This window comes from Mesocricetus auratus, unplaced genomic scaffold (genome assembly GCF_017639785.1).
Source record: "Mesocricetus auratus isolate SY011 unplaced genomic scaffold, BCM_Maur_2.0 Super-Scaffold_100018, whole genome shotgun sequence".
Taxonomy (NCBI): Eukaryota; Metazoa; Chordata; class Mammalia; order Rodentia; family Cricetidae; genus Mesocricetus; species Mesocricetus auratus.
Window position 1 is genome coordinate 51,245,509 of NW_024429199.1, and position 25,434 is coordinate 51,270,942.

The following is a 25,434-nucleotide window of genomic DNA, read 5'->3' on the forward strand; positions in this document are numbered from 1 at the left end:
AAAGGATATCTAAATCACAAGAAAAAAGTCAGCTACCAGTTACTAAAACTAAGGTTTTCCCCATGACTGAGAGAATGTTTAATCAATTCACATGCTTGACTAAATACAACTGGAATGCTTTCTTTGCTAGTAATCAAATAAGCCCTCACCTTAACACTTCATTCTCCAGATATAAGTGAAGTTCCTGCCATAAAATCAAGGCTGTTGTCCAGCACCAATGCTGCTTTAATCCTAAATGTTTCTGTTTGAAACAATCCTTGGCTTTTTCCCCCTGACTTTGGTAGGAGACTCAGATGCATCACACACTAGGCAGTATAGCAACTCCCAAAAGAGGCATTTCCTGATAGAAATCTTCAGAGAAATAAACGTCCTGTCATAATTCATGAGACTCAAAGATAGGAAAGTTGGCTATGACCCCCATTCCATTTGAAAGGCACATCAGCTGATCATCAGACTTTAGTAACTTGCATGAAACTCAGAAGTGCATATTGCTTTCATAAGATCCTTTATTACCCAGCCTTCTCCCTTAACTGCAATCTGCTTCTTTTCTTATTAAACAAAGAGAAGAGAGATGTTTGACCTCTGGACAGAACAGTAGCATATAGAGAAAAGGAAAGCCCAGAGAAGGCCCGTGGCAAAATAAGGATGTCAGGGTATCTCCACAGGAGTCTTGCAGCCCTTGTAATATACTTTGGGAGGATGTTCACCATCTAACTTAGGTTGCTGAGCAGGTAAGATTGACTTTCTCTGTGTGATATCCTTCCATCCCTCTCATGCATTCCATTTATACCACAATTACCATTTGAAAAAGGCCAAAAGAAAAAAATTTAAGAACTCTTTTATTTTTATGTAAATGCACGTCTGTGTGAGTGTATGCCATGTGTGTACCAGGTGCCTTCTGAGGTCAGAAGATGGTGTTGGATCCCCCAGAACTGGAGTTACAGGTGATTGTGGGCCATCTGGTGTGGATGATGGGAACCAAACATTGGTCCTCTAGAAGAGCAGTGAGTGTTCTTTAACTGCTGAGCCATTCATCTCCCTAGTCTCCAAATAAGCCAAAAATTTGAGCTTTGATTAATTCATCTTGTCTTCATCCTATCATTAAAAAAATAAAAAAGTTGAAGACAGAGAGAAAAGAAAAGAGAAGGAAGAAAGGCTGGGAGGAAGGAAGGAAGGAAGGAAGGAAAAAAGAAAGGAAGGAAGGAAGGAAGGAAGGAAGGGAGGGAGGGAGGGAGGGAGGGCACCTTGAAGGAGCACAACACAATTTGGGATTGTAATGGTTACCAGGGACTTTGGTCTAGGCACATGTGCAGAATAGCATTTCAGGAAGAGGTAAACAAGGAGGCAGGCAGGTGGTTTATATTATGGAAAAAACATTCTGACCCACCATATGCCTGAAACTTTCCTCTTAAGTCGACAGAAACCGGTCCCCTCCCCCAATGCCCAGCAAAGAGCCCTGTTCTCAGCACACACAGAGACTTGAGTTGTCACTGCATTCTTGCCTCCAGTCTGACCTGCAGAGGTGGCATTAACCTGAGTGATGGAAGCCCAGCAGTTGCCCTTTTCACATCACCATCTGGAAGGAGCGATGCTAATACATCCACAACCAGATATATTGGAACACATGCCAATGTTCATTCTCTGACCTTGGAGGTCAGAGCATTAAAGCACTGAGAGCAACAGGGCCCGGCTTGTAGAATTCTTTTTGCTGAAGGCTCGCTCGATGTCAGAATGAAATCGAGGTGTTGGTGACACTGGCCAGAGCCCACAGGCCATATACACACTCTGCAAGTCATTTGCAGAAACTTGGGCTACAGGCTGCAAAGGAAAAATGTTCTCAACCACTTGAATGACAAACTTATAGCATTTAAGATTAAGACAAGAATCTTTCACTTCTCACAGTCAGTTTATTTTGTTAGTCATTTGCAAAATCTTAGTGTGGGAGAGCATCTTGGGTATAACGCACAGTTGAGTAAAGTCCTACCTAAATATCACTGATCTGTCCTTGACCCCAGCAAAGATGCTCACGTCCTTACAGTCACAAGTAACACTTGCTATTATATCACTGTTATTCAAAGCCTACACCTTTGCAGCTCCTCAGCTGCCATTCATAGGCATTAAGTAGACTGTTCTTAATTTGGCTCTATAGATTTCAGATTAGAAGAACCTTTTTCTTAATCTTTAAAGCACATGGGGGAATAATTCCAGGAAGTATGTTAAGATGGAGTTAGGTCCCTTATCTTAATGTCCTTCCACACACTTTCCAACAAAACCTACCATATCAGGATGTACGCTCAACAAAATCTTCGATGTGAAAATGACAACTCCACACATGCATCCTGCTTATAGTTTAAAACAAGTTATGAATGAAAATTAATTCATTGACAGATACTATGAAAGATGCTCCTCATTCTGAATTGTGTCAGACTGACAAGAAGATGTCCTATAAGGAACACACCTATAAACAATTAAGTGTTTCAGAAATTATTAAAAATGATACTAATTTCTTGTTATGCATTGCTACTTAAAACTTGTCTGTGACTGCCAAATTTTATTTAAGTTATCTTAAGAATGTCTTTGCATTCAAAACAAAACAACAACAACAAAAAAACCATGGATAGCTACTACTTGATTTGTGGACCACCTACAAACTAATCTTGATACCACAGAAGAAATAAAAACCCCTAAGAAAAAACAGAATTTCGATGTAATTTAGAAAAGCCAGAAATGTTTAGAAGAGCTATCAAAGGACTTTTTAACTTTAACATTGCTTTGCTTGATTCTTAGATAGAAATAGTTCCTCTATTGAGAAACTAACATTGTTCTATATTCACAGCACAGGTTTTATCATGAAGTCAAGGTAGCTTCTACATAGGCTGATGTCAACATATTTTACGTGGTTGCTCTTCTGCTGAGAATGGGTCTAGGGACCTCAGAACCACCTGAAAGGCTTATTTACATGCATATCTGGGAATTGGGGTGCTGGGTTAATGGATAAAGTGTCTGTTGAACAAGCATAAGGTGTTGGGTTTGGTCCCCAGTACCCACATAAAAATAATCTAGGCATAGACACATGTGCCTATGATCCTAGTACTGGGCCCTTGAGCTTGCTAGGAAGCCAATCTAAGTAACTGGTGATCTCCAAGTTAGTGAAAGATCCTGTTTCCAAAAATAAGGTGGAATCCCAGACAGCAAGACAGCTCAGCAGGTGAAACTGCTTGCCAGATATTGAATCTCTGAGAACCATGATAGAAATAGAGAACCAACTCCCTAAATTTTCCACTTACCTCTGAATGAATTATCCCAAAGATTGTCCTCCGGCATGGTTCATGGTATGACTGTGCCTGAAATCAGTACCCCTCCCCCATACACACACAAAACAAATACATGCATACTATTCACAATGACTCACCTACCTGAAGATATTTCAATCAGTCAGCGTTGACCCTGGAAATACACAGATTTAACAAGTCACTAGGCAACAATAACATGGACATTAAAGGTTTTGAACTACTGGACTTGAGTTCCTGGGTAGGTTCAATAGGGATCTTCATTGGGTCATCTGTGAGATCCTGCTGACCAGCTGATGACCTAAACTCCAAAATAAAATACAAAGCCAAAAGGGTTTGGGCTTGGGGAAATGTTCTTATCCAGAAGAATTTGGAAAGTTTAATGGAAATGACTTTTACTTTTGAAGAGTTACCAAACCTTTATTAAAATTGCTGATCAATACTTACATTATATAATAGCACTGAACTCCATGGTATCTATGAGGACATGTTCAACCAGAGACAGACAAAAAATGATGAAGCCATAGCCGACCCTTCTATCATCTCTGCCTTCTCCTGCAGTCCAGAAAAGCAAATAGGAAAGAGAACATTAAAGTGACCATCAGCACATTGCCCTTCCCAATGAGCTGGGGTTTTGTTACACTGTGTTACATTTTCTTTTAAGTGAAATTCCTTGGAATCTTCTGTCAAAGTAAGCCATGGAATATCAAAGTGAGAAATCTGTCTAGAGTACTATATGGGTTTAAGAAATAGTATGTGACCTTAGATAAATTTGAGTTAGCGTTCTTATGAAGTACAACAAAAAAAACCTACTAGTTAGATATCCTTGAGAGAGGATTTTTATTTGTTGGTCTATTTTTTAAGTCCCATGACCTTGGGGTGTGTAGCCTTTCTAAAGTCTGTGTTTCCACAACTGCAAAATAAGGGTAATAATAAAACCAACATCATAGAATTGCTGTGATAGCTAAACATGATATTAACCATAAAATGTTTAGCTCAGGGCCAAAGCACTCAGGGTCAGCAATAAGATCTCTGCTGTTGAGCTCTCCCCCAAGAGCGTGCTAAGAAAATTCTTAATTACCTTTAGCAAGCAAAGCCTTTGCAACAGTTATCTTTTGTTGTATTACAAATTGTTTCAAAACTTACAAACATGTTCGAGACTCTGGAATCTGGGCATTTCTGGCTCATCAACTCCTGGGCATTTCTGGCTCATCAACTCCTGGGCATTTCTGGCTCACCAACTCCTGGAGGTGGCAGTCAGGCTGTCAGATAAGATGCTGTCATCTGAAGTTTGGATTGGATTGGGTATCCCTCCAGAGCCACTGAGGTGACTATTGACAACAGGCTGATTTTCCTGATCACGTGTGCCTTTCCATGGGGCTGCTCACATTATATTAGCTAACTTTTTGTCATGAAAGTAACCAGAGAAAATGCAAACAGGACCAAGATGGAAGCCACAGGGTTTTTGTTTGTTTATTTTTTTATAAACCAATATTAGAGAAACATACTGTCACTTCTGTCATGTCCTGCTTAACACTGCTACAGAGTGGCAAGGACTTGGTGAAGAGGTGAATGCTGGGAAAAGGAATGGACCCACTGAGGCCATTTTTTGACTCACCATTGCTTTTAAATTGCTTTCCCAAGCAATACAACATTCTGTGATTTTTGTTTGTTTGTTTGTTTGCTTTTTGTGGAGGGAGGGGTTACAGGGAGGAGAGTTTTTGTTTTTGCCTTAGTATTAGAAGGCATTAATGATTGCAATGGCTTACAATCTACTAGCAAATAAAAGACATCTGAGTTGCAAGACACAACTGAGTGTGGTCTGCTGGCCCCTCACAATGCATCTAGTTTAGCATGGCCTACGATGTCCACAGCTGACTTTGCTAAAGATCTTGACTGTTGAATATTCAAGCTCAGAACTTCCATACAATGCAAAGGATGAAAGCTGTCTCTGCATATGAGGCATGGTTTACAGATCTGTATTTATGATGAGGTCTGATGGGAAAAAAGCAAGAATAAAACATACAGGGAAGTCTAATTTTAGCAGGAAGCTGCTTTGAAATAACATCATACTTCACTAACCCATCTGATGTCCTCGATAACCAGTTTGAAAGACAATGAAATGCCCTGTCACTTGCCATATTTAATTTTCTTACAGTAGTTCCCATTGTTTGGTGGTGACTCTGAAAGTTCCTGTTCTTACAGGAGCACCCGAACTGTGGTTTTGACACTCCAAGCAGACTGCAAATGAGCTAAATTGCTTGCCCAAGTACATGTTTCTATGGGTGAAAGGTTCTCCTTAAGCCTCTCAAAAGCAAAACAGGCGGCAGTTACTGGTTTGGATTTGTAGTTTCAGAAGAAAGCAGCTGGCTGGCATTATAGACATTCTGAAGTGCTTGTCTTTCAGAATTATAAAGAACAATAGGACTAAAAGTTCTTTGATGGCTCCAAGATGATTTTATTTTATGTACTTATTAACAGGCACACTTTCTCCCCACTGGAAAAAAGGAATTAAAAAAAAAGACTCCAGTACTCTGAAACAATAAAATAAGTAAAGACAGGTGTCTGTTTTCACATCTTGAGATTAGCTGAGTCTCCCATCTTCCTTTTCCATGCTTTCCTGGTAAAGGGTCTGTCTGATGCCTGCCTGCTGGCCTGACTATACTTTGATCTGATAGGCAGTGCCATACGGCTGTAAATGTACATGTTGCCTTTGATCTAGCACTTAGTTGCTCTTATTTAAATAGATAGCTTCTTTTAACTGTGCAATGTTTACTGTGTCTCTCCCCCCACCCAAAGTTGACTTAAATTGCTATTATTTATACAGAAAGATATTTCTTAGGAGTTTAAGAGGGCTCTGACCTCAATTCTATTTTTTTGGGGGGGGGGTTGTTTTTTGAGACAGGGTTTCTCTGTGTAACAGCTCTAGCTGTCCTGGAACTCACTTTGCAGACCAGGCTGGCCTTGAACTCACAGAGATCTGCCTGCCTATGCCTCCTGAGCACTGGGATTACGGGCATGAGCCACCACTGTCGAGCAAAGATTCATTTATTTGTTTGTTTATTCATTTATTATTTATACAGTGTGCTGTCTGAATGCATGCCTACAGCCAGAAGAGGGCACCAGAACTCACTATAGATGGTTGTGAGCCACCATGTGGTTGCTGGGAATTAAACTTATGACCTCAGGAAGAACAGTCCCTGCTCTTAACCTCTGAGCCATCCCAACAGTCCCCTTTATTCCTAAATTCTAAAATCCTAAAGCTCTGTTGTAGATTTTGTGAAGCCAAACTTCTATTAAAATGAGCTACTGTAATAGATGTTGTGTAATATTGGCGAAACCTTTGCATTTTAGTCTATTCAAAGAATAATAAATATATCCTACACATTGGCCAAAATGCTTATACCAGGGTCTAAAGCCATAAGTTATTCTTATGAATATTCTTATGAATATTAGCTTAATATATTTTCATACTGCTGAATTAAAATACCATATAAAATATATAGCATAGTACTCTTTAAGAAAAAGAAGTGCATATATTTATTCTTGAAAGAATTTCTTGCACATTTTTTCAGGTGTTTTATTGATTTGCTACTGAGCTGTGTTTCAGCCTGTTATTCACTGTTTCAGCCTGTTATTCACTGAGTAAATTATAGGAAGAGATGCAAAGAAAATTCCATCAAAATTATGTAATAGGGTAGGAACACAAAGACATTATGTAACAATTAGGGCATGCAGGTAGGAGACAGCAGGCAAAGACCAGCAAACATTTATTTACATTCAAGTACAGTCAAAGCCTTCATCTTGGCTTGAGAGTGTTGGGCAAAGCTTCCTGGAAAAGAGGTAGCAGCTAAGTGCTACTCAAGCAAGATTGACTCAGACTTCACAGCCCTGTATATTTCTGTCCAAGTCTACAGCACAACACAAAACTAAGTATACAGAAGCTCTCTGGCTTAATACAAGTAGCCTAAACCTTAGGAGATGCCTAAAGTTTGAAAGGCTTCCTACCTAAAGCTATTCCAAAGGCCTTCTTACTTGTCATCCAACACTAAAGGGACCCTACTACCCATACACCATTTTTCTACACAGATTTTAGAACTTCAGCTCTATTCACTTAAAGGTATGTTGGTAATTTCCACTCACTATACCAAATATCTGAGACAATCTACTTTGAGAAAATAAAAGTTCATATTGTTGTGGTCTCAAAAAGTCCATAGTCATTGGTTCTTCTGCTTTGGGACTTATTGTGAGTCAGAGCTTAATGGTAGAGAGCATGCATGGCTGAGTAAAACTGTTGTCCTCTTGACAAATAGGAGACAGAGAGAGAAGAGATGCTAGGTTCCCAGTATCTTATTCTGGGGCATATCTCTAATGATTTAACTTCCATAAAGGTTCCACCACCTTCCAATAGCACCATAAGCTAGAGTCCAAGCCTTAAATTTCCTCTGTCTCTCACTCTCCCTTTGTCTCTCTGTCTCTTACACACACACACACACACACACACACACACACACACACACACTTTGTCCTGTGGTACTACATGCCCTGATGGTACACGAGTGTAGACTAAGTTTCTGTCCTGCCTGGTCCTGCAGCCGTTTAGTCCCAAATAAACATACAGAAGCTTATAGTAATTATAAACTGTTAGGTCGATGGCTCGGGCTTCTTATTGGCTAGCACTCTCTTAATTATTAACCTGTTTCTATTAATCTATGTATCTCCATGGAGCCTTGGCTTACCGAAGAATGCCCAGGCATCCTATCTTCCCAGTAGCTACATGATGTCTCTCTCCTCACTCTCAGCGTTCCTCTTTCCAGAATTTTCCTAGTCTGGTCAACTGCCTATACTTCCTGCCTGGCTACATCCTGTCTGTTCATTGGCCAAAATAGCTATATTCGTCAACCAATAAGAGAAACATATGTTCACAGCATGCAGAAGGACATCCCCCCTATCACACAAGTATCTTAAATCAAAGTGCTGATCCTGGTTTGGACAGAGGACAAAAGTTTGCAGAGTGGTCAAAAGAAGTGATCAGTTGTTACCTACGTGATTCTTACACTAGAGCATTCCTGCTATTTGGAAGGTCTGGAGACCTAGAAGCTGGTCTCAGATTCAAACTGGGTCTGTGGAAGTGGGAAGGAGAAGCTGGGCTCTAAATGATACAAGGTTGTAAGTGCCTGGGGACAGGGCAGCAAGGCCGGTGCAGAGTAAACAGTGCTGAATGAAAGCACACAAGAAAGACTCTGGTTTTTCCTGTTGGGGGAAAAAAACCTGTGAGGCTGTGAAACTGCAAAGTGAAGGGTGACCCTCAGTACTTTCCCTGTCCCTTCACACCACACATCATCATGTTTCTGAAAGCCTCACATTTTAGGGAGTAGGAGCTGCGCATAAGGAAATGCCCCCACCCCACTCCCAAAGCTCAGGCAGGATAGATCTTACAAGCCCGGGCTACCTGACTACCCCCACGGACTTGTCTTGACCCTGGACTTCTTTTCACGAGACTAGTTTCCCATTAAGGAACCTTACTATCCAGCTCTGTGTTCCTAGGAGCCTCTTGGAGAGCAGTCATGTCTAAATGCTCTAAAGGTATGGCTCCATTCTGGCTCTTATAGGAATTCTACCTCTCTCTGGAGCCCCAAATTCCACACCAAAGTAGAACTCAAAGAATGGAAAATTTTAAGTATTAGGGAAAAAAGACAGAGTGAACAGAATGGAAGCGAGACACTCAGGCAAGCCCATGTGAGCAATGAGGGAAACAGGCTTGGAGGATGGAGACTAACATTATATTGGGAGCCCTGGGAAAACTTTTTCCAAAGTATTGGGACTCAAATCCAGGGCCTTGTGCATCCCAAGCAAGTACACTACAACTGTGATAAAGCCCCTCAGTCCCTCTCTAGCCAAGGTTAGCCTCAAAATTATCATAGCTTTAGCCTCTAAAGTACTGGGATTATAGGGTGTTGTCACCATGCCAAGCTTTTAAAAATGTGTTTAATAAGTTACCGAGCACAGGCAGTCTGTGGCCCCTAACTTTGGGAAAACCAAATGGTTTTGATTCCTACGGAAACTATATGAGTATAAAGGTCAGTCCTCAAGAAAATCAGGGAACTATTGATAGAAGAAAGATGGGGAACAGATGCTGGAAAAGTTAAAAGCCGAAAGTACTGACAATAGTATCCTTGCACTAACTTATGTGTTCTTACAGCTATCATGAAGGTAAAATATATATGACTGACCTGCTTTCATAAAGCGTGGCAATGTATCATCTACCATGACCATTCTTGGTGCTTTCTTCATATCAATTAATCAGTTTCAGCTTCACTCCCACTATTATTTTGCTAAGAAGGACATCACACAGAGATGATAATTAACTAGTTCAAAGGCTTACATACCTATTAGGAGTTGAATGCTATCAGTCTGAATCCAGGCCCGTATGAAGGTATAAGTAGAGATGCACAGACATCAATTGCTGCAGTGTTGAAATGGTGAGATGCTGACTTCTTTAATAACTGTCTCTCTCCTTTCTTCTCAAGTGCTGCTTAAGTAGAGCTGAGGCCAGGCGGGATGCAGCTAAAGTGGCACTCATCAACTCTCTCTTCAACGAGCTGCCCTCCCGAAGAATCACCAAGGAGTTCATCATGGAGAGTGTTCAGGAAGCAGTGGCCTCCACCAGTGTGAGTACCAAAGGGAGGCAAGAGGTAGTTTCTATGAGGATGTGATGACATTTGAATCTTGGGAAATAATAAAGTAAGCAAATTTCCCATTTTAGCAATATTCAGTTTAAATTTTTGCCCATCTACTCATTAAAGTTTAGCAAAATGGATCCTTAGGTTAGAAATCATGACGGTGAAGCTGGCTTCCCATTGTGTGTCTTGCTAATACTCTTGACATGCCAGGATCAAAATGGATTATGTTTCAGACAGAGGAGGATCACATGATCACACCGATTTCAATGTTTGATCTCTGAGGAGTATAGCTTTTTTTTTTAAGGTCCAAGAGTGTATACAGTTGAAGAATGATTTATAATCTAGTGATAAACTAGCTATAATTTTCCCCAAACTTAACTAATTAAGCTAAATATTTGAAATCTTTGCTGTAAATAATAATTCCCCAGCCAGCGTGCAGCCTTGTAATTCATAGTGTAACAACTATGGGCTGCTTAGACAGCTCTGTGTGTTAGAAAAATCATGGTTCCTAGCAGCTTGTATCTTCTGGTAAGCTTTGAAACTTTCTGTGACAGATACAAATTAAGTGTGTTGGGAGAAAAAAAAAGACAACATCAAAATGTGTCTTAGAAATTTAAATAGGGAAATTTCTCAGCAATCCAGGACTAGATATTTACTTGTCCAATAAATGGTTAAGAATTCCTCCCACTGTAAGCCACAGAGGAAACCTGGGCCCCACCTATAGTAGATAGTTTTCTGTGTGTGCTTATGGGCAGGCATTTGAATCGTAGAAGGGCAAACTCTGGCACTTTTCTTCTTTTTCTTAGTTCCCCACTTTTCTTTAGATAAGGTCTTACTATGTAGTCCCGGCTGTCCTGAAACTCACTATGGAGACTGGCTTCAGACTCACAGGGATCTTCCTGCTTCTGCCTCCCTCCTGAGTACTGGAATCAAAGGCCATTGTGCTAAACTCCCCCCACCCCTTTACTCCCCTCCTGAGCTGAATTGACAGATTCTATCTTTCCAGGGCAGTTGCTCATGAAGGAGATGATCAGACTGTTAGGGACCCTTTCCCCTTGGAGAAGAGATGGAGCAGCAGGACAGAAGAACTAGTAGCCTAGCTGGGAGAAAACAGAGAGTTCTGCACTATATCTGGTCTGAAGATAAAAGGAAGCCTTTATTTTCTGGCCCTGTAAATTTCAAGTGCCTTTGAGGAAGAGAAGTTAGGAAAATGATGTCTGATTTATATACATGTGGAATTTACTTAGGAGCAGGGAAGGGCCCTCAATGTAAATGCAATTTGTCATTTTTCCCGTGGAAATTTCTAAAGAGAGAGAATATATATGGCTTGCAAGCTTCTGGATGGATTTCCCCTAGGATATTTAAAAGTCCAACATAAATATTTCAGGAGCAGTGTGTTAACGTTATTGCATTCGAAGCTATACATTTCCTGCTGTCTGATGCTGACAGTTGTTTGTTCAGTCTCTCAACATTGCTAATGCCGGCCATCCTGGGAATCCAATGCCATGGGATACTGACAGAAGCCCGGATGCCATTCCAGAGCATGTGTTTGCTGCTTAGTGTCATTCTTCACAGCCACACTGAAAAAGAATCTCATTTCTACCTGTCACCCACATTGATTCTTAAATATTAAGTAGTCTGAGAGTAATATATACATATATATGAACACCCATGCTATCAGCAGCAGCTTATTATGAAAACTTCCCTTTAAGAGTCAGGCAGGAAAGAAGGAATGGGCCACACATCTGCACAGTTCTTTGAATTTCTATCATACAGTCTTGCCTGAATCTGAATAAGGTCAACGTTGTAATATTTCAGTAAGCCACAGTGACAGCCATGGAGAGCAGTCACATAAGCATTAATGCATCATTGACAAGAAATCCTAAAAAATAAAAAATAAAAAAATAGGAAATCCTGCTTTGGTATTATTATCCTATTAACAGTTATACACTCCACTAGCATTTTAAGCAAAAGCCACATTCAAACTGATTATAAAACACTCTTCACTTGAGTCATGGTAAATGAGGTTAAGTATCTTATCCAAGAGCAACTGGATATTAATACCTTTAGGCCAGTAATAGGATTAGGCCCTATTCATTCAAAGAAGGAAAGGAATCGTCAGTGACATTTTCTTTGTTTGCTTTCCTTCCCAAGGGCACTTTAGATGATGCGGATGACCCCAGTACAAGTGTCGGAGCCTATCATTACATGTTGGAGTCAAACATGGGGAAGACTATGCTGGAGTTTCAGGTGCCTATCTCCCTGCCACTTATTTATCTGATGACCTAATCCAGAAGCCTGGAAGATGTGCAACTATTTTTTATTTTGTTATTTACTTATTTATTTTTGAGAGAGAGAGAGAGACAGAGAGACAGAGAGAGAGCGGGTGTATGTGTGTGGGTGCACATAAGTTTAGGTGCCTGAGGAGGACGGAGCATCAGATCACCCTGGAGCTAGAGTTACACTTAGCTACTGAGGCATCTCTCCAGATTCAGAACATGTAACTATTATCATTAGCACTAATATCTTCTTTTTAAAAGTTTACCCTTTTAGAAATCAGCATGGTGACTATATTTTAGCTGCAACAATAGCAATCGTGACACACTCTGCTCTCATGAAGCTCCCTGCCCGAAATCTTCAGGGCCTCTGTCTTACAACAAAAAAGGAGAGCTATAAAAGAGTCTATATTTTTTTCAAACAGAACTATTCTGAAAGAGAAGAAAACAACAGGGGAAAACAGAATGGCACAAGAGAGGAGACACATCCATTAAAAACCCTGCAGACCTACATATGGTGTCGGTCACTTTACATTTCTTAGAAACAGATGAGCAAAGCCTGTTTTACAACCCAATAACACTTTGCCAGCTCCTCAGGACTAAGATCCCCTTTAAACCAAATCAAATGGTTAAAAATGTTGCTTGTGACCATCTCTTCCTTACTTTCCAGAAGACAAATAAGGATTTCCATAGGGGTACATTCAAAAGTATTACTTCAGTTCTGATATTTCTATTTAAAAAGATGTGCCTCTTCCTCCTATCAGGGAAAGCAACATTAGCAACATGTCATCCACAGCTGACGAGCAGTAACAGCTGAGGAACTCTGTTACTTATCACACACAATCCTCAGTTTATGATTTCCCACTTTTATGAAGGCATGAAAACAGCACTGTTCCTTGTCTCTTCATTATATTGCTCAATAAATCACAGAAGATATTTAATACTGTATTATAAACTTTTGCCTAGCTGCAAGCCAACTGTAAGTGTTTTGAGTATGTTGAAGGTACATTCTGCTAGACTGTGTGGTTCATGGGGCTAATTTTGGCTTACAGATGTTTTCTAATTAAAACCGACTTATTCTATCTATACCTATAAAATATAAAATAATACTAATGACAATAATGTTAGTATCTGATTCTTATATGATACTTTCTTTGGCATAATATTGAGCATTTGACAATTATTCGTATAATTTAACCCTTACAATAGTCATGTGAGGTAGTTGTTATTAGTCACATGTTATCCAAGGAAGATTATCTTCATTTAGCAAATGGCTTAGCTCCAGGCTTCAGACCCATGCAAAGCAATCTCTTTGCTTTTCTCACACATATGATTCTTCTCATATAATGATCTAGATAGATGAAAATTCAGTAGTGATTTGCCAGTCAATGTGTGTTCCTCTAAATAGTTAAGCTTAAATGAAGTCATATATCCAATGACATAGAATACCAGAAAAAAATTAATATGGAATAGTACAGCCTTAGTCTCAGTACTTCTGTTTTCTTAGGTTTGATTTCAAGAAGTAAGCAGTCTTACCAAATTTTATGAACAAAAACGTTTATCATGATAAAACTTAATCTTTGTGTTGCAGCTGACTTCCAAAGCCACCAACTCTTCTCTGTAGTGGAAGAAATCATACAGAATAGACTACCTGGTTTTAGCCTTACTCTGTTCCTTATCTCTAAATCTGTTTCTTCATTTGGGTATAAATCCGAGGAAATACCAGTACTACCTCACAGTGCCAGTATGAAGGTGAAATAGGACACAATAAGAAGATTCTAGAGCAGCCTGGCATATGGTAAACATTCCATGAAGTTTAAGGGTGACTCTGAAGGATTGTGTTACTTGAAAAGTCAGAGGCTGCTTGATGGGTGGATTTACCCTGACACATTTGGTTATCATAAGCTTCACAAGAGGTTAGGTAGCTCCCTGCCGAAATGCTTCATGGCCCCCTGTCTTACAGTAAATGGGGGAAACTATAAAGGATCTACAACCCTCCCCCACAATCTAACCCTAAGCATAGGAGAAAGTAACAGGAGAAAGAATGGCAGGAGAGAAAAGACATTCATTTAAAATCATACAGACCTATGTGTGTGTGCCTATCACTTTATGTCTGTGAGCTTGTCCAATCTGAAACTCATTTTTCCTGCTAAATAATAATAATAGTGTCACCTTATAGAGCTAAAGACCTGGACATTTATAAATCATCCAGAGTAGGTCTACTCATAACGAGTAAAGTCACTTAGCTTTCTTCTTTAAGGAATATTTTTAACTTTCCTTTTCGTTCATTCTTTGTGCCTTTCACATCATGCATCCCGATCCCACTCATCTCCCGCATCCTCACATCCACCCTCTGCCCCTGCAACACTCCCCAAATAAAACACCATTTAAGATTTAAAAAAAAAGAAAAAGAAAATGGAGGGTAGGAGAAAGGGAAAAAATCTCTCGTCATGGAAGCTGCAGCGTGACACAATGAGTCACACAATAAACCATACATCTTTACAAGTGGGCATTCATCCCATAGAAGCGTTAGTACCATACATCTTTACAAGCAGGCATTCATCCCATAGAAGCGTTAGTTTGGCTCGAGGCCCCTGGTCTCAACTACACCATCGACACTGGGCCCTCACTGGTACTCTTCCTGGACATTCGTTTGCTGCCCTGTGCTGTGGAGATATTGCAGTCCCAAGACCCCCTCCGCCTCCAACAGATCACAGATGAGATGGTTGTTGGGGTGGGCCAACACTTAACCCTGTTTCGGAGCCTGGGTAGCTGCTAGGTTGATCAGTTGGCCATCCCTCTCCTGTCTTCACCACCAGGGTGAGTCCTCAATCATTGCCCCCCCCCCCGGGCTAGTTCGCCCCTTGAAGGGACGAGCAAGCAGTGGGGTCAGTCCTCACACTTTCCCATCCTCAGGGTCGGCTCTCCCACACCTAACTCTTCAGAGCTAGCTCTATTGTGTTGTGCGGTCAAGGCCATTGAAGAGTGGTTGAATCTGGGAAAAGGATGACAATAGCGTTAAAAAAAAAAAAAAAAAAGAACAAAACCACTGCCCTTGGGTTTTCAGCGGGTTGGTCCTGCAGCCAGCGCTGAGGGAATCCTAAGAGGCTTCTGCTTACCTTCACTTCTTGGGAGAGAAAGGGCTGCCTGTTTTGAGGCAGGCTGGCCAGAGAGAAACTGCCTGCTGTTAGGGGGAGGGACAGGAGTGGCAACCGGCGGTGCTGGGTCTTGTCAAGGTCAGATTCTAGGCGGAATTTGACTGAAGCTAGTTAATATATTTATTCTGAAGACTAATGCAATGCAAGGAGGAGTTGTTTATTTACATCTGTGCTAAATTCCCCAGGTCGCCTTTTAAAGCCTCATCCCATAAACAAATTTCCTCTTAAACTCATTCTCTTGGGTGGGGAGATGGTGCCCACCTGTTTTCCAAGTTCTCCATTTACAGTGTTTGTTTTTCTTATTTCTGATGAATCACAGAGCCAAGCCAGGCTCCCAGAGTTCCAGGGAGAGGCAAGTGAGCCCTTTCTCCTGCTCCAAGGAGCTGCAAAGCCATTGTCTCTAATAGGTGAAACCAGGCAGGCAGTTTCTAGGACAGAGCCCAGTTGTTGCAGGATTAAAGGAATTGAATGACAGTAAAAACTGTGGAGCTGTGGGCTGTGGACGGAGAGAGAAAGCAGCAACTGCAATTTTCCCTACAGAGCAAAGGAAACACAGGCTTCATTCACCATTCAGTTTGCAATTTACCTTGATGACCAGGAGCAGTTATATAATTTGTGGGGCCTAGTACAAAATAAAAATGCAAAGACCTTTGCTCAAAAACTATTACACTGAGCATCAAACTGGGGCAGCACCTCCAGGGCTGAATAGACCTCACAAGTAAGAAGCCAGACTTGATGCCAGGCAGATCCAGAAGGTCCCAGACAAAGAGAGGAAAGTGATGCATATGTCTTGGAACAAAATTGAAAGATGCTTTTAAAAGCTCAGTGATTAACATGTATAATATTACAAAATACAAAGAAAACCAAACAAAAAATTTTAGTAGGTCTCAGTAGGTAGTCCAGGCTTGCCTTGAACCCACAGAGATCTGCCTGTTGCTACCTCCCCGGTACTGAAGTTGAACATGTGTGTTACAATGCCTGGCACAAAATGTCAATTTTTAAAAAGATTCAGAATACTCACGAATTAGTTTAAATCTTGCCTCCCATACCTCACCCTAACAAACTGGCTTCTCACTTTCCTTTCAGTCCAGCCAGTCTCCCCAGACTTTGAAATTAACCTATTTAGCAAACTCCACCACATTAGAGCAGAAAAGGCCATCATAGAGTAGGTGACTACAAGTTTCTGTACAGGACAGGGGCTGATAAAGTACAAAGCCAGGGTAAAAACCAGGGAACAGGAATTACTAGAAAACAATTCCTTACAGATGTCCTCTGCAATATTGCATGGATTTATTTTCCTTTGAGTTTGACAGGCCATAGAAGCACTGGATTAAGCACCAACTCACAGAGACTCAGAAGATGTGACCCACACCTCTAATCCCAGCACTTTGGAGGAAGAGGAAGGATGGTCTACATAGTGAGTTCCAGGACAGCCAGAGCTATATAGTGAAACCCTGTCTGGAAACAAACAAAGAAACAAACAAGCAAGACAATAACAACTAAAAGAATTTGATCTCTTGAAGGGAAATAAAGAAGTGAGACAGGGAGTGTGTATAAATAATTAGGTACACCTTGTACGATGAAGACAAGTGTTTCTGCACAGCAGAGCAAAGACTAGTTCAGGATAGAATGTATGAGGATGAGAAGGAGGTCACCTTCCCTAAAGAAATGTAAGAACCAGAGCCACACTGAGGAGGAAGTACTTTTTAGACAAACTAGAGCAGTAGGGAAGTAAACGACTTTCCTCTGAGAGGCAAGAACAGTTTAAGTCTTTTTAGGAAGCCTTTGACAGAGAAAGGTTGCAAGGGGTATGAGAAAGCTTTCTGGTTCTGTTCACAGTGTAACCAAGGATTCTAAAGTTATGGGTGGAATGACAGCAATGCATCTACAGGAGGTAGCCATTGGTGCATAAACGAGAGGGCTGTTCCAGAGGCTCCTGAAGAAAGAGGAGGGTATACACACCAATGGGAATCAACAGCTGTGTCAGCAATAAGTCGTTTCTCAGACAGGATCACTTGAGGGCAGTGTTAGGATGGGTACTAGGAGCTGCAGCTTGTCTCTTTCGGTTGCCAAATTTACATAGGGACTGTGAGTACAGCTTGCTTGTAGGAGGCTTGCCAAGTATGTGCAAAGTCTTGAGTTTGATTTACAGAACTGGAAGAAAGCTAAATTTAAAACCAACTGCAGGGCTGGAGAGATGGCTCAGAGGTTATGAGCACTGGCTGCTCATCCAGAGGTCCTGAGTTCAATTCCCAGCAACCACATGGTGGCTCACAGCCATCTGTAGGGAGATCTGGTGCCCTCTTCTGGTCTGCAGGTACACATGCAGACAGAACACTGTTTACATAATAAATGAATTAAAAAAAAAAACAAACTCCAGATTTGGGATCGTGAGGCATCAACTGAAGAAACAGAGCATTGCTTTTATTATTATCATTATTATTATTATAAATAGATATAGGGCCAAAGAGATAGCTCAGGCTACATTGCTTGCACACAGACAATAGGACTTAAATTCTACCCTCAGCATCAGCATAAGAAACCAGGTATGGTAGCTCAAAGTTGTAATCATAGCACCAGGAAGATGCAGTCAAGAAGATGCTTAGAGCTTGATGGCCAGTCTAGCCAAATCAGTAAGCTCGAAGTTCAATGAGACCTTGTCTCAAAAACTATGGTGGTGAGCAGTTGAAGAGGGCACCCACCTCTGCCAACCTCTGGCCTCTATACTCATGTATGCGCACATCCATGTGACCACACATATATGACACACAAATAATATGATTATGTATTATATATATATATATATATATGAGTGCAAAATTCAAGTGAATTTTTATATTAAATCAGAGAAACATCCAATATTGGCCTTTTATTAAAGGACCTTTATTATAACATAGATCCTGTTCTCTATCAGGGCATAGAGAGTCCATATCCATTTTTGTGGCTACAAAGTATTGCATGAGTGGCTTTGAAGGGAGCCCTGGGGAACGTAGCAGAGGTTTACCCTCCTGGGGATACTTTGATGAATGGATCAACAAGCACAGAGACAAGAGCCCTATTAGTCTGTCAAAGTGCTCCCAATTATTTGTATTAGTGTAGCGATATGCTGGAGTAAAACTGTATGGGGCCAGGGAGAAGAGGGGCGGTTGCAGGGCAAGTCTCTGGGCTTTTGACTTGGGATGCTGCACAGTGGGGTCTTTGTTCAGTATTGAAGGAGCAACTTGTTTAATATTTGTGTTGATTTTAATTGATGGGGGCAAATGGTCTTGCTTTTACTGCTAGCTCAGTGTTCCCTGGGGTACTCCACCTATGGTGGAGTACCGACAGTGCACCCACTGGATCTTGAGATGGAAAGTAGCAGCACTAACCCATAATAGAAGCTTCAGAGCTGAGACTAGTGCTGCTCGATCCTCCAATAATCCTGCAGTTCTAAAATACACCAGATGATTTCAACATGCCTGCAACCTACGACTGCACTGTCTCTGGAATTTCAGAAGAAAAACATGTTCTTGAGCAAACAGAAGTAAAGACAGTCAGTAAAAGGCTGTTGTTATGAATAGTCAATAGGACATCTGTCTAGATGCTAAGTGTTCATAAGCAGGAAGTTCCTTAATTATGTGGGGCTATTTTCCAATGATTATATGGTCAGGGTTTATGGTATTGATTCATAATTGACACCTAGCTTTAAGGGGGAAAAAGCAAGAACATAAATGAAATCCCTAAATAGGTAAAACACAGATAATTTCAGTGGAAAACTGCTAGCTTTGACCACATTAGGAAAACGGAAATGTTCAGCTTGCTGGTCCTAGACCAGACAGGGAAATGGGGATAGAGTTGTACTCTCTCAGGGCAAAAGAACAGAATGTAGAATCCTTTGTTTGTTTAAAGGTGAATACAACCACGTTGTTGGTATTTTAAGGCATTCTTAAAGCAGAAGGACTTACCTCTCTTTTTATACTGGCTAAAATTCTCACTCCCTCTCTCTTTGTCTGCCTCTCTATCTCTCTCTCTCTCTCTCTGACTCTCTCTTCCCACATTTCTCCCTCATTCCCCCTTTCCCTTCCTCCCTCCTTCCATCCCCCTCTCTTCTCTGTATCCTGAAAAAAAAGTCAGGTAGATAATCTATTTCAGCTTACTGATATGGAACTTTAGCAATTATGAGTCTACTTTGGTTTGGTCCATTTTGAGTCATGTGTTGGAAGGAGCTTGGTCCAAAGCAAATCGACTGCTATAAATTTTACTTAGTAACATAGACATTTATTTTTCAGTCTAAGTTCTTAAATTTTTCCACTGTTTTCTTTAATGTCATTTAATTACATGATTAAAAACCCAAAAACCTTTCCTCCAGAATGCTGGAAATAATTCCTCCCACTCTTTTCTTCCAAGTCAGACATGTTACCAGATCAATATTTTTTTTTGCTTTTGGTGCTGGAGATCCACAGTTGGGTCTCATGCGTGCTAAGTACATGCTCTACCACCAAGTGAGACCTTCACACTATATTACCAGGTTCTTTCACATCTTGTAAAAAAATTTTCTAGTCATTTACAAGAAAATGTGTATTTAGGAATCTTCTGTTCTTTTAAAAAAACACAAAGTATGTATAAGTTTGTTTGTAAGTTATTTCTCCTATGTTCTGACATACCTAAGTAACTTTTGGGGGTGTACAACTATTTTAATGTGTATATTTTTAGTGTTGAAAGACACTTGTCAACCATTTAGTAATATCATATTGAAAGTAAGATTAAGCAGGGGAATAGAGGCATTTCTTCAGGGGCCTTGGTGCTCTGTTCTTTGGAAAGTCCCAAGGTTTCTGACAGTTTCATATATCTTGTTTCCTTTATTTCTTTGGGGGTCATATTTATGTCTGCTCAGCTCTTGCTGACATGCACTTCTGCTTTAAGATCAATGACAGATGTTTGGATTTTGTAGGAACTGATGACCGTTTTCCAACTATTGCACTGGAATGGAAGCCTGAAAGCCCTCCGTGAAACAAAGTGCTCTAGACAGGTGAGACTTTCTGGTTGAGACAGGCTAATGTGCCAAGGACAAGGCCAGGAGCCTACCAAACTTTGAAGAGGTTTCCTTTATTCAGATGCTTCTGTTTGTGTAAACACATCGACTGAAACCTCATTTATTTATGCATCTCTTTGTTTTAAAATTATGTTTACCTACTAAGTTAAAAGCAAGGACAAGTGAGGAAATATTGAGTCGGGGACTGCCACACACACTAAGAATGTTGGCTCTGCAGAGGGTTGGTCAGAAGGCCCATTATTCTTAATGCAGAATGAAGCAACCATAAGATAGTGTTGGATTCTAAGTAATGTAGCTTGTACATCCACCCTACCTGCCTTGGATCTGTCCCCTTTTGCACTATCCAGTATAGAGAGAAAGAGAATCTGCTGTTTCTAGAACCTCCAAGATAAAGACAGGTGGAATTGTTACAACCAAAGTTCCTCAAAAGCAGCAAAAAGGGTCATGAAGTTGGACACACTGGCATTTAGTCACCTTAATTTTTTTGATTTAGAAGTTTCCTCTTTGTTTTCCAGGGGCTAGGTCTCAGTATTCCTTCATTACTTACTGCTACAGGCCACAGAGATCATACAATGAGATTTCAATTGACAAAATCACTAGGCTACCCAGCGAGATCATCATGTATTCTGTTGGAGGAAACCCCTCTTGCAAAGCCTTGGGGATACCTGGCCATTTGAATTGTCACTGTCACCTCTGTGGAACCTTTGTGAAGACAAAACACTTCCCTTTTCCATAGTGGAATTCAACCCCAAATTACCCCAGCATTGTATTAATCCATTGTTCTACTTTAAATCATCTTCAGACTTTTATTTGTCCATAGTTTATGCTGCCCATGGGGAGATGTTTACACACCTCTTTAAAAATAAACTGAAAAGGGGTGACATGCTGGGAGCCCTTATCATTTATTACAGAAGTAGCAATTAATACTGTAGGCGTCAACTCCAGGATATTTGTTACTGCAAATCTGACTGTATATAGAATATATACTGGCTACCTTGTATTCTCAAATAGGCCCCAGAGAAAAGGAATTCCTTCTCACCGGGGCATCAGCAGTAAGAGCTGCAGCTCCAGGTCTCACACTTAGTTTTTCCCTTTGACATAATGCTGAGAAGTCCCCGTTTTAATGAGTTAACAGCACATGTTACAAGTCACATCTCCCCTGAGACTTACGTTTGCCAGGAAGCTTTGCAAGTCACATCCAAGGGGGGAAGACCTGAGGCACCTGCTTTCCTCAAGACCCTACCCACCTTCCTGGCTCTGAGAGATATGCATACCCTGTTGTCTGAGAGTTGTTAAATGTGCCTGTGGACATAAAAGCTAGACACCTTGTGGAATAGCTTTCAGAGAATTTTTAGAAGAAACTTTTTGGAGAACTTTTAGAAGGACCTAGGGAGAATTTTTAGAAGGGACTTTCAGATATCAAGAGAACTTTAAGAGAGCTTTTAGAGAAAGAACTTTTGAGGAGAGAGCTTTTTAAGAGCGAAATCTTAAAGAGAGCTTTTGAGAGAGAACTTGTGGGGAGGAACATTTCTTGAAGAGTGAAGAACCATGAAAGGAATGCATGTGTGAGCCTGCTTATTTCCTTTTGACCCTCAGATCATAACTTTTTAGCAAACCTGCCTGCTGTAAGCCTTCTCTCTGAAGCGCTGATAACTTACAATTGGAACCCTTCCTCTTTTTAATACCAAGTGTAAACTCTATCCTGTGTGTTTAAAGCTTTTTTTCCTATTGCCCTCTGAGATTTACCCGTTTTTTTAATCCATCAGAACTTGAAGGACAATAGTTTATTTTTGAGAATTTCCTAATAAGAATTTTTATGAAGAACTAAGACTCTAAAGTAATCAAGATGAGGGTCTTGGAGGCACTGCAGACCCTGTCATTTTTAGTTGTCCTTTGCTTAGAAAGTCTGGCTTTCAACATGTCAAAAATGGAAAAGAAATGAGTAGCTAACAATGGCTTCAGCTATTTTTTCCCTTTCCTTTGAGTTTATGCAAGTCCTTTGAAATATGTTGGATTGGTTATAAACACTTTTCCGTGATTGTTTTTAATTTGCTAAGGTCATAAATAAATACCATATGTTCCTGAAAATAAAAATAAGCAATGCATCCATTCCCCATGATCAAACATACATGTGACAGCATGATGGATTGATTTTTTTTCATAGAAGAAATGAAAGGAGTGGTTCATTTTTAATTGTTTGCAAAAGTAAAAAAAATAGTGTATCACAAAAGTGTCACCGTAATACCAATAATGATGTCTCCATTCTACAATACATTTCGGAAGCTCTTTATGGGCCGATTGTAAGCCATTTCAGGACATTTGTCTTCCTTATGCTAAAGGCGGTGGGACCTGGGGGAATGGAGCTTAAAAAAAATGAGGCGTACTGAAGTCTCATGCAATAAATAGCCCACTTTATCTGGAGCATCAGCCAGTTTGAATTCTGAGGGTTAAGAGGGGTCACATGAGTAAAGCTTATAGTCACAAGGTAAGCCACACATGGTGGACAACAGCATATGGCAAAAGCATTTTGCCATAGAGGCCATAGCCAGTTGTAGCAAATAATTGGAAGTAAACTCACTCCTAACTAGTACACCTGGGAGGAGCATGAAAACACATTCCAAGGACGATTTTGTGTTTTTGAAGAAACTGAGGTCACAAGACCCTTGTCCTGTTTCCTTGGCGTTTTCTCAAAAGCATTCAAAATTCTTCTCACAGGACTCTACTCTTGGACTGTGTCCCAACAGCAAAACACATCGTCTAGGAAGTAGAGTCTTGGGTTTCAAAGTCTTCTAAAGACCCCTTTACTGAATGCTTCCTTTTTCATGCAATAGGCATGTCCAAACCTCAGTCTACCTCAACTTGTCTGTGTAGCCCTTTCCTCATTCTGTCTCGTTAAAGGTAATGGTACAGGGCCCAAGCGTCCAGTGAATAAATGAAGCCGTATTTCTATGTTGTTACAGAAATATATCTTTGTGAACATTATTGTCATTCCTAGTGTTATGTTTTGACTCAGCCTGGAGTGACAGGCTTTGCAGGACTATATTAGTTCATCATTTCCTTTTCAGAAGTATGTCAATGGGATTTGGTTTCAGATTTTGAAAGTAAGAGTTGCTTGAAGGCCACATGACTGGGGAAGTATAGAAGACATTGCACACATGTGTTCTTGTTTCTGTTTATTGACACTCTGAACTTTTGTTTCCTGGTTCTAGGAAGTCATCTCCTATTATTCCCAATATTCTTTAGATGAAAAGATGCGAAGCCACATGGCCCTGGACTGGATCATGAAGGAGCGTGAGTCACCAGGAATTCTCTCTCAAGAGCTACGTGCAGCCCTGGGACAGCTGGAGGAAGCCAGGAAGGCAGGACAAGAACTACGGTTTTACAAAGAAAAAAAAGAAATCCTGAGCTTGGCTCTGACTCAGATCTATAGTGACCCTGACCCTTCCTCACCCAGTGATGACCAGCTGAGCCTCACGGCTCTGTGTGGCTATCATTAGCAAGGCTATCATTTCCCAAGGACTTTCACATCAGGAATCTCATTGACAGGGGTTGTCGGAGATTTTAGCTTAATAGTCACTACCTGAAGGGTGTACTGCTCCCTACCCATTCTGTTCACAGGGAATAGGATGGGTCCAGACCCCAACTTCCTACTTCATGTTTGTTTTCAGCCATACCCTTAGTAGTTCTACTTCAGAATGAAAGAATGACAACACAACTGTTTGGAAAGAATTATTCAGGATTTGATTTAATCTATAAAGCCTAGTTGATATGTGCCTTATTTCACATAGGGGCCCAGTACAAGAAACCTCTAAGAAAACAGCAGCAGGACTGGGGGATATAGCACGCTAACAACTTTTTTTTTAAAGACAGGGTTTCTCTGTGTATCCCTGGCTGCCCTGGAGCTCATTCTATAGACCAGGCTGGCGTTGAACTCAGAGATCTGCCTGCCTCTTCCTTCTGAGTGCATTAAAGACGTGTGCCACCACCACCTAGCTGATCACACCTTTTAAAAGACTTAAGATTAAATAAATAGTACAGATTTGTTTGTAAAAAATGTACAACAGTCAGTATATTCTCCAGCACTCCTAAAAATTACTTTATTCTCATCATATATTGTGAAATTAGCTTTAATAACAAAAGTATCACATATCATATTTCTCAGACAAGAAGAAATCAAGCTACACAACTGCCCTATTCCAATATCCCAAAAAAAGCAATGGTGTGTAATATCAGATAGATTTATCTTAAAATGTTATTTTAACAAAAATCACATTGCTGCCGATAATGAGCCTAAATGTCATCCAGAAGAGAAGGAATAGGGATTTTTTTGCTTGTTTGTTGAATAAATTTTTAAGTGAAAGAAAATTTCTATTTAATTTTTTCATAAATTTAAAATCCAGCACATTTCCCATGTTAGCTGTGATCTTTATGTGTGGTACGTCTTCACTGTATTTGCAGCCTTTGGCAATGTCCACCTCAAAAGGATGACATCTGATTAGATACAAGAGTAGGGCTTAGATGGCTCAACATCAGACTCACCTTCTGTTTGGTGATTATAACACTGTACAAATTCTGTGAACTGAAAATGATGGAAAATTCTCTCTTTCTTGAAATAGTACCGGAAGTTTCAGCAAAAGTAACAAAGGTCATAGCCATGGCTGGCCCCCGTCTAATAGCAAATCGATTTCAGCCATGACGTTGTGCTGACAGAGCAACACACACACACACACACACACACACACACACACACACACACACACACACACACACACACCTGTCACACTGGTACAGAGAGCCACAGGTGAGGACCAAAACCTCACAGCCTGTCTTGTTCTCAACCCTGCACTGTGGAAAGGGATTAAAGTAAAGGAGTCTCTAAGAACATGGAACCTGGAAGATGGCTGTTTTTGGTGATGAACTCTTTGACAACCAGATAAGAAGCCACAGACTAGCTCATAGCAAAATAGAACGATTTCAAAAAATATGTGGACCCCA

At 40.6% G+C, this 25,434-nt stretch overlaps 1 protein-coding gene and 1 long non-coding RNA gene across 2 annotated transcripts in view; one reads left to right on the forward strand and one right to left on the reverse strand.

Annotated features, from left to right (window-relative positions):
- Lix1 (limb and CNS expressed 1) overlaps window positions 1-24,804 on the forward strand; it is a 51,433-nt gene extending 26,629 nt beyond the window's left edge. Inside the window, exons 3-6 of the mRNA XM_040728242.1 lie at window positions 9,821-9,961; window positions 12,128-12,223; window positions 20,338-20,415; window positions 23,649-24,804. Of these exons, the coding sequence (XP_040584176.1) occupies window positions 9,821-9,961; window positions 12,128-12,223; window positions 20,338-20,415; window positions 23,649-23,936 (603 nt within the window). The 3' untranslated portion in view covers window positions 23,937-24,804. The remainder of the gene's footprint in view (window positions 1-9,820; window positions 9,962-12,127; window positions 12,224-20,337; window positions 20,416-23,648) is intronic.
- LOC110343368 lies at window positions 958-9,825 on the reverse strand. Its single transcript, XR_005869488.1, has 4 exons — window positions 9,680-9,825; window positions 3,738-3,845; window positions 3,417-3,447; window positions 958-1,095 (listed from the first exon to the last, which is right to left on the reverse strand). It is a non-coding gene; the product is annotated as an uncharacterized LOC110343368 (long non-coding RNA).
- Window positions 24,805-25,434: the final 630 nt, after the last annotated feature.